This window comes from Merops nubicus, unplaced genomic scaffold, assembly GCF_000691845.1.
Source record: "Merops nubicus isolate BGI_N331 unplaced genomic scaffold, ASM69184v1 scaffold23326, whole genome shotgun sequence".
NCBI lineage: Eukaryota > Metazoa > Chordata > Aves > Coraciiformes > Meropidae > Merops > Merops nubicus.
In genome coordinates this window covers 18,051-28,431 of record NW_008615912.1, presented here as the reverse complement: position 1 = coordinate 28,431, position 10,381 = coordinate 18,051, and the positions used below count along the sequence as shown (strand labels likewise).

General features: G+C 34.1%; 1 protein-coding gene across 1 annotated transcript in view; it reads right to left on the bottom strand.

Moving 5' to 3' along the window:
- Positions 1–6: 6 nt before the first annotated feature.
- Positions 7–10,381, bottom strand: part of LOC103775248 (sodium channel protein type 2 subunit alpha) — a gene marked incomplete at both ends in the record, with an annotated part of 27,969 nt that continues 17,594 nt past the window's right edge. The window contains 7 exons of the mRNA XM_008942693.1: positions 7–41; positions 905–1,175; positions 2,171–2,275; positions 3,150–3,287; positions 4,324–4,377; positions 4,875–5,156; positions 9,540–9,662. Of these exons, the coding sequence (XP_008940941.1) occupies positions 7–41; positions 905–1,175; positions 2,171–2,275; positions 3,150–3,287; positions 4,324–4,377; positions 4,875–5,156; positions 9,540–9,662 (1,008 nt within the window). The remainder of the gene's footprint in view (positions 42–904; positions 1,176–2,170; positions 2,276–3,149; positions 3,288–4,323; positions 4,378–4,874; positions 5,157–9,539; positions 9,663–10,381) is intronic.

Sequence of the window (10,381 nt, the reverse complement as noted above, 5' to 3'; positions counted from 1 at the left end):
GGACACAAAATATTTCTCTATCATCTCAGCTAAGAACATTCCTGTTGAAAAACAACTTAAATCAGTAAACAATATTATTACATTTAAAAAGCACTGCTAAAGTTTTATCCTACAAACATTGTAGAACTTTAAGGATAGGATATTTGAACAGATTTTAGAAATTAGCCATTCAGGTTTTTTTACAAAATCTTTACAGTTTGTTATGCTTTGGAAACCCATAAATCCCAATAGAAATTCTGAAATAATTTGCAGCATAATGAAAAACTGCATCAATAACATACTTAGGTATTAATTTTATGACTACATATGCAAACAGACACACATATACACAACATCAATCTTTTTTAGGACAAACTGATAACTCTTGTATGTAAACTAGCAAATGGTGAGACCAGAAGAATAGCTTTTTGTTTAACTGTAACAAAAAAAAATCTCAGTTAATCTGAAGAAAGATCGCATTTATAGTAGTATTAAAATGCCAAGCAATCAAGTAATGTTATTCAAAGAAAACACGTGTGTTTGAGGAGAACTGCAACTTCTTATTCACACATGAAGTAATGTGACCACAAGATTAGTATTAATGAGACAGCAATTCCAAACATAAACAAACTGATAATAAACAAGCTTCATAGAACTCACTGAAGAGAAGAAGAATTGAGCATTATGTTGTGTGTCTCAAGGCAGAAAAAAAAATATCCTGATTCCATACCAAAATGAGAAAAACAATTTGCATATAAAATATACCATTCAGTTATTTTATGCATAATATGTGATCAGAAGAAAGAAAAATTGTAGTCAGGCTTGCTAGTGACAATATTGAACCAAAATATAAACAGACTTTACATTGCAAAAATGTTTCCATTTCCACAGAATTAGCCATATTATAAAAACAAATTGTTCTTACCTACTATGGAGAGAATGACAACCACAAAATCAAAAATATTCCAGCCTATAGTAAAGTAGTAATGACGAAGTGAGATCAATTTGAGGACACATTCTCCAGTGAAAAGTACAATAAACACCAGGTTAATCCAATATAAGATGTTTTCCATGTCTTCACTTTGATCATCTGTTTCCACCATCATTGTGACCATGTTAAGGCAGATGAGTATCATGATACTGATGTCAAATGCTTGTTTTGTTACAAAATCAAAGACCATGCCTTGGAATTTGTTCTAGGGGGGAAAAAAAATTTTGTTACAATATGCATTTGGTAAAATTTCTTTTTTTGAGATTACTACAAATTATTTAAATCTAGCATGAAGAGCATTTCATGTCTTCCAAGAAGTCCTCCATTTGTATGAGTTTTCCAGATTGTATACATAAACACAAATTAAATAGAAATGCCATGAATGTGTTTATAATCATTAAAGAGATGATTTAAAAACATGCGTGGTGCAGGTTTTTTTAAGTTGTGAAGACATTACCACTCTGAACTGGTTCACTCTAACCTTTTATGACACAGACTATTAAATGAACGTCTAGCTTGTCAAAATTAAAAAAAAACTAAGTGGCAGGTGGATGCGATCAGCCTGAGGGTTAATAGCACTTCATTTGCTAGAAACATAAAATTTTCAAGCTCCGAGTTCAGTGGTTTACATGCTACCATAATAACTTTTAAAACAGTATCTTCATGATGGCTGGACTGGCCGCTGAGCAGGTTCCACAATCCAAAGTAGAACTGCAGAGCTGGAAACCCTTTATGCCTCAGCAAAACCCTGCTCTGCAGTGCTCAGGAGACCAAAACATTGTATGGATTGTGCAACAGGAACGTGAGGGGCAAGAGGACATTTTTTCAGGTAGTAATACAGAAACTTGCCCCTTATAGCAGTTTCAGACTCAGTTTTTGATGTTGGAAAAAGCCTGTGGCCTAAGGCTTTCACATATTTTGACAAATACATTAATACAACATTCAATTGTTCTAGTCAAACCAGTGTTTTGAAAAAACGCCACATAAAATATCATTGCCATCAGCAGAGAAAATGGGGGGGGGAAGGAAAGGGAAGAGTCTTTCATATTCAGACTACAAAAGAGAAGAAAAATGGATTTCAGATGAATAAGGCTTTTATTAAATCACTTTAGCTTATAACTTAATTAATCCTAAAACATAATTGAAACAATCCCATTTTAAAATAAATTAAGAAGTAACAAAAAAAGTTTTTATTCTTACTGCTGGTCGAGGTATAGGCTTTTGTGGTTTCTTTGACCCCAATTTTTTCATTGCATTGTAGTATTTCTTCTGTTCTTCAGTCATAAAGATGTCTTGACCTCCAAAGTAAACCAAAGAGACAAAACCTGGTCATAATCACATATCTCTATGGATTACTTACTAAAAAAGATACTGAATAGGAATAATCACTCTTGTTCACATTCTCATCTGTGGAAAATTTAGGCAAAAAAATCCCCTTTTATCATGATTATTAGTGTTTTGGTAACAGAAGAGTTGCTTTACAACCCCTAGAGTAAATTTTAGAAAAATTTCAGAACCAACATCTATGATGCCAAAGGACTATTAAAAGATATCCAGGACTTTTATCAGAGCTCCCAAACTATGTGTAATGCATAGGAAAGAAAAAAAGAAGAAAAAAAAAATTATCTCCATCTCAATTCATTTCAGGACATGGATCCAACAGCACTTCCACTACTCCAATAACACTTTGCATGGCCAGAGACTTCAAAGTTCTGCAGCTAACACACTGATACCTTTGAGATAGTGTTGACAAATTACGAAGACTGAAGAGAGTACAAATAAAGTAATACAATGTTTATTATTAGAGTTCAGAAATCTACACTGCTGAGCTCTAACACATGAAGGTGCTAGAGCAAAGAGGGTTTATACTTACATGTAGCTATTTCAATGGCTAGTCTTTTTATGAGTCTATTGCAGACTCTAGCCACAAATCTACGTTTTTACAAAGATGACATTGGGTATTTCACTAACCATGGACAGGTACGTGTTGTCACTTGTCCATCAAACCCTCATCAATCCAAATGGTAAGCTTCGATAATTTAATGTATTCAATATGCAGATTACATATTAATTTACCATAAAAATGCACAAATAATTTTTTATGAATGAAGTTATTGTGTGTGGACCAAAAAAAAGCATTTATTTAGCTTTCTTTTCAAAATTATGATGAAGTACTTATCTTCTTTTTCTGCTGGTTGAAATTGTCTATGATGACACCAATGAAAAGGTTCAAGGTAAAGAAAGATCCAAAGATGATAAATATGACAAAGTAAAGATACATATACAGGTTATCTTCATACTTAGGCTGATCCAATACCTGCAAAAAAGGCATCGAAACTAAGCCTCAGTTCAACTGTGAGCACAGAATCAGTTATCTCCTGGATAGAATTTAGGGCTCTGTCACTCTGATATTTGCTTTATATGGTCAGGTTCCCATACACCCATCCCACTAGTCTTCAGTCTATGAAGTTACACCCTCAACAAAGAACTATTAAACGTGATACTTAATTTAAAAAAAAATGTAGATGGCCTATAAGAGCACAGTAATAATGAAGACACAATTGTTTTAAACTAGTATAGTACTATCTGTCTGAGTCTATAGACAACCAGAAACTGCAGCTTGCAAAGCTGCAGACTTTTCTGTATATCTCTTGGGAAGCCCCTGATGTGGGCTTGTGCAACTTTCACTGCTGCTATAGGCAGTTAGGAAACGGCTCTGGATTATGGAAGAGAGGCATCCAAGCCATGCTTAGAGTACAAGCTATGCACATTTACTGTACAGGCCTCCTGCTGTGAGTGGAGCTTACCAAAAAAGCTGGAGCTCTACCAGTAGAGTTTATTCAGTTGTCTACTCAGAACTGGAGAACAACTTGCACGAAGGGAAAGGCAAAAGGGTAAGAAAATGCACAGGCCAAGTCAAGAATAGCAACTATATACTGAAGAGAGGAGTCAGGTGACTTGCAGAGCATAGCGAAAGTCTCAACTTTAAAAAAAGATCAGTTACAAAAAGTCATCTCTAAGCTGTGTATCTGTACCTGTTTCTAAATATTATGCCTCAACGCACATAATGAAAGGAGGAAAAGACATTTCATGACAATAGTTAAATCTGCTGTGGAATTGCAGAATTTTGGTCCAACTGCACCACAGAGAACATGGAAACCTTTAGGATTCTGCTTAATCCTCCTCTGCTTTCTTTTCTTCTTGTATTTTTCCTGTGGTTTCAACTTTATTTACAAAACTATAACTCCTTTCTCTCTCACTTCTACTGTTATTTTTTAAAGATGTCAAAATTACATTCTTAAATCTTGGAGCTCACACAGTCAAAATGAATGAAGTCAAGGGGCTATACTTACATTACGAGAATCCACAGCTGCATACATGATGTCCATCCAGCCTTTAAATGTAGCCTATAAACAGAACACTGGTGTTTACCTCATGCTTTTCCTGGAAAATGGCTTGTCAGAAACCTTGTTTAAGAGCTGAAGACTGTGTCTTTAGTGGTCATCATGAACACCAGCATAGTGAACTGTCAGTAGGTGACTCTTGCCTTCTATTGTATGTGTTATTCATAGAATCATAGAATCCATATATAAGAATTGCAAGCAAATGCTAATATCTGACTATAGAGGACACAGCATCTTTTAAGAACTTTTATCAGTTATTAATATAGATTCAATGCAGCTAAGGTGAATTAGGTTTGAGTTAATTTTTTTCTCATAGTCAGCACAGCCTCTATGGTTTGTATCACTTCTGTAGTCACAGATTTATCTCCCACTTTATAATTCCAAAGCAAGAACTGAACGACAAGACTTTGAAATGAAAGAAACAATGAAAAACTACTTTTTACTGTTAAAAGTAAACAACAGAGATAAAGAGAAAGAGAAATTAAGGAGTGGTGACCTACCACTTGAAGCAGAGAAAGATAACCAAGGCCTACATTATCAAAGTTAACCTTCACATTCTTCCATCGGGCAGTTTCATTGTTTTTTATGAGCTCCTCGCACTGACTATAGTTGTTGATTTGGCTGATATCAAATCTCTCATCAGTTGTAGTATTAACACAGTAGTAAAATTTTCCAGCAAATAGATTTACTCCCATGATGCTGAAGATCAGCCAGAATATAAGGCAAACAAGAAGCACGTTCATAATGGATGGAATTGCTCCTAAAAGGGCATTCACAACCACCTAGAATACAAATGAAACCAAAGAGGTAAGTGTAAGAACACAGACACTGGTCTCTTACAAATGCTTCATCAGCCTTTCTTAAGTATAACACTCTACTTTAATTCTAATAGCTGTGTTACATTTTTTAAAGTGTTGAGAATAACAAGGAAGAGAAGCAGCATATAGAAAGATAAAATGTCAACATAATTATAAGGAAAAAAGAAACACTAGCAAACAGTAGCTTTAAAGAATGGGAAAAGAGGAACAAACAAGTAGAATGAACGAGGAAAAAAAAACAGAAAAAAATCATAATTTATTAATCCTTTTTAGAATATTTACTTAATGTATGTCTGCAAAACCTTATCCATAATATTTCTAATAACTGATTGCATCAAACACAACAAACTTCTTTCTATTACGTGTTTACTGGATAAACAGTCCAAATCAATATCACTGAGCAAATTTTTAATTGAAAGCAATTTTAAGACTTCTTTTAAATAAAAGAAAACTCAGGGATGTATGCGTGTTCATTTGGATGGTTATATATAAAATCAGAAGAGCAGACATGTTCAAACCAGGAAACCAGCAGAGCATCTGAACACAGAAAAGTTTGTAGTGTTCAGGAAGTGGCAGATAAAACTTGAAGAAGGAAGAGTTTTTATTTAATTCCCAAATGAATTTTGGGTAAAATCAGGCTTCAGGAAAGAAAAACATGAAAATGAGATCATGTATGATGATGAATGATGATTAAAAACATGCCAGAAAAAAAAATAGTAAAGAAAATAAAATTAGGGAGAAGGTAGGTCCACTATGAATGAGAATGATTTATTTAACAATGGAATTGACAAAGTGCTAAATTAGTTAACTCCTATGTTAAATCTGTCCATAAGTATAATAATATAAAATTTAATAAATATGGAGCACTGCTGCTGATTTTGCCAAAAAAAAAAAGAATCAGATCCTTAGAAACTAATGAAGATTTTGTTTTTAAAATGCAGGACATGAGGTATTACATAGATTAGATTACTTATAATTAATTTGGTTTATATGAGGTAGGTACTACAATAGATGCTCTAGCATAGCACCATATGTTATTTTTTCCCATTTGAAATACAAATATGTAGCTTAAGCCTGTGAAATATTTTGGCATTACATTTATATCTACAATTAGTAGGTTCCATAGAATCAATTACTTGTAAAATTAGTTATCTGAAAGCAGAGAATGGTGGATAAAGTCCAAAGTTTCTGTGCTTTTTTTTTTTCCCCACATATTTTAAATCATGTGTTGTAAGAAGTATTTATTTCTAATAGGGAAATTAAAAAAAAAAAATGTTTCATACTCATACCAACAAGCTCCTTAGCAATACCTATTATAAATCAATAAGCAAAAACATTATAGCATTTTATCACTCAACAGCCAGGCAGAGAGGATTCCCTGACTAATGGATTAATCTCTTCTGCTTCAGTAGTGCTGTCTTATGTTGTCAGAGATGTAATCTCACCTTTGTCAATGACATGATTGGAAGACCATGAGGAGTAGTGTGACCTAAACAAATGAACAGTTTAATAATAATGCTGAATTAGTTTAACTTAGAAATCCATGCACTCATTGATGTTAGTGGGAAATTTAACTGGAATAATAAATGGTGACACCTTTTTTTCCCCAATTCAGGAGTATTTTCCAAATATATATTAGCTAATGTTTTTATTTAAATTTATCTCAATTCTTCTACTTTAAAATATAAGTAGATTTCTCAAATGTAATAATACCCTCCATCAGGAATAATTATTGAGATATAAAGGGATAGTTAATGAAGTGAAAATATTTGTTCTTGAACTTTCAGTCTCATTATGCCTTAGAAATCTATTCCTCTTTCTACTACAGTTGCAGGTCCAGTCATGTTCTTTCTTTAATGGCTGTAATTTTACAGGTGACATGGGTTCTCTGTTTTCAGTCTGAGTACTGAAGCTATAGCAGGACCAGCTTGTAAATATGAATCATTTGAAGACACTCTGAACATACTGTTGAGCATCACTGAAAACACTGATCCAGACACTTCCTAGATTCCATTGATGGTAAGGGTGTAAGAAAAGAGGACAAGGTCTGACAGCAACTGAAAGTAGGGAAAACATTAGAAAGGCATTAAAAGTGTTGTTTACTGCTTAAAAAAAAAAAGACAGTATGCGCTTAGCACCGTATAGAAGTGAGTGATACTGCTTGGGATAGAGGACGGGCATATTAATTATACTCCCATAGGCTACTTTCTTGAAATCCCAAATGCAAACTAAGGTGTATTTCCTCTAGCAGCAGTAGTGGGAAGATGCAGGGGAAACATATTTTCCACACTGGCAATGTTTTCTATTAATTATTAGTTTGGACAGGCACAAATCCTACTCCTGGAGAATGGTATACAGTGAATCAAAAATGTTAGATGTGTAGAATGGAATTTCTTGCTTGGGTATAGGAAGTAATTTTAAGTGTCTATGTAAATATGTGCACCATACTCATTGCAATATTTTCAGTTCATAGATGTTTAACACGAATGAAATTACTATGTTATGAACAGACATCTTGAATTTCCATGTATCAGACCTTAAAACTTCCTATACTAATTTCTTCACCAACTTGAGCTACTGTATCTTGAAAGATGTTAAGCTTGAAATGAATTATCTAAAGCAAATTTCATTACATTAATAGGAAAATGCCAATGGTTAATTGCCTAATTAATACAAATATCGGTTACATTTCTAGTCTGAAGTTATCTAACTTCATCCACCACTTTTTATATACCATTTGTTAAAGTTGTAAATCCTTCTCTGGGTATTTTACAAAGTTAGCAGATCAGGATCCAATCAGTATGTAAAGATTACATTAACATGGAAGTTATGGCATTGACAGTTACTCATAAACCTTCATGACAAAGTGATTGGTCTTTCCTTGCCACATTAAATTGCCACTTAAGCAATTTACTGTGCATACAAAATTTGTAATATTTTACATTCAGGTCTTTTTTTTTTTTGCTAATCATTCTAATAAAAAATAAACAGCTAATATGTTTTTCAGTAAGATACTACTGAGGTAGTATAGTAAACAGGCCTTGTATATGATATAAACTTCCCAAATTTTCAAATTTGCTTCAGCAAAGTTCCAGAATTTTGTTGGAAGCAAGGAAATGATATTTTCTATCTGAATTTATAACCTTTCATCAAAGTCCATTTCCTTTTTCATTGAAGTCTTTTCCTTTCCACACACAGATCACATTTTTATCAGAAGCTCAACAATTTGTAGTTAACTTATAAATTTGCTAATCCGCTTATAACCTGGGGTGCCAAAGATCAGTGATTGCAGTAAGAAGATCACACAAGGATCCTTTTTAATTACAGCAATAGGGTTTCAGCTTAAGTGTATCTGCTCAAGGTCTATAGCAACATGTCCAAGGCAGACAGATGGACCCTGAAGATGTGAGTCATATATCTTCTTGTGGTTGGAGTGAGAAATAGCTACCATCTCCAGTTGTTGACTGCTGCCCCTAAAAGAAACACTTCTAGAGCTTTCATGTCAGCAGAATACGTAAGGTCTTTGTCTATTTCAGTGCACTAAAGAAGTGATCTAAACTAATCAATTTGACTTTGCACTGGAATAGACTTGAGTCACCAGTCGGGCAGGTGCGGGTCTCAGCTGTGGTAACTGATACAGTGATAACAGATGGGGATAGTAAATTCCCAGATATACCAAACTCTGACAGCAAAAGTCTTTCTGAAATGTTTTCAGGCTGCTTAATGCTCCACAGATTATAATCAACATTTCAAAGTCAGTATGGAAAGCAGTAAGCAACCAATTTAGGCCAGAAATCATAAAACCAGCTCCACCTTTGATATACTAGAGAAGTTGTCTTAAATAGAATGCAATAGTTCTAATCTGAAAGAGAGAAGGTATTTTAACATTGGCCAACTTATTTATCAACACAGCAATTAATTACAAAAAATTTAAATTGTGACAGAAATTCTCAATTAACATGGTTGCGTGTGTATATGTACACAAACTTTTATGAGGAAGTACTGGGTTTTAAAAACTGTTCTGACTATAGCAGGATTTCTTAGTATGGGATAAATTCCATTTTGTAGTACCATTGCATAGATCCCATGCAGTTGATAAATCCTTGGGCCCTGCAGGAAAACATCAAATAGGGTGAAAGGCCAAGGAGCCTAAATAAGTGTAACAATGTGTGCAATAACTCATGAATTCATATAAGCAGAAGAAGCCTTTTGCTTATATGTTAGTGATAAATGTAAAATATATAGGATGATAGTACAGCATTTCTGCATGGATTTGTCATTGATTATTCTGCATGCATTGTTGCTGTGTATGCATGCATCATTTCAGATTCTTTCATGTTGTCTTACCCTCATCCCTTCAAATCGCGACAAGGCTCTTAGAGGTCTCAAAGCTCTTAGTGTCCTAAGGGATTTAATCGCACCAAGTTCTGAGTAGCCCAAGGCATTAGCTGTTAAGCTAACCAAAGAGACCTACACAAAAACAGAAAGGCAATATTGCTCATTCATCTGGTATATCCTTTTGACACATATGGTGGAAGTGATGTGTGCCCTGAACTTCTCGAGAAGATTCAGGGCTGGACCTCTTTCTCCAGGAATCCCTCTATAATACAGAAAGATCTTTCAAGCCAGATAAGGTAGAATAAAAGTATATTCTAGGTACCTGTTGACAAAATCATGTTGGTAGAATGGTATAAAAATGCTTTCTATATTCACATAAACCAGTCAACATTTGGTGGTATTTAAAGAAAAATGAAGTCACATGCAAAAAGAAAACTCCCAAAAGTTGGGTGAATTGGAATGGTCAGTTTAGGTCAGGACTTCCCACAATTTCTTCAGAACTTGATGAGAATGTAAAAGCTCTCAAAAAACACATCCAGTCCTGGCCTTTGGTCAAATGTAACTTTCTAATGTCCAGAAAATCTTATTCAACAGCCATAGCTACTAGTGCTGTTCAAACTTAACCATACTAATCGAGACTGATAAACAACTGTTTGTTAGACAATGGTAGAAGCTTCATTGTTAGGCATATCCACACTTCATTACATTCCCTGTGACTCCTTTAACCACTTCATCAATTCAGGCTTGCATAACACTGGTCTGGTCTGCAGGCAGATGAGTAAGTAAACTAGAATAGCTGCAAAATAAACAATACAATTATCTTTCATCAATAATCCTTAGAAATGTATTTA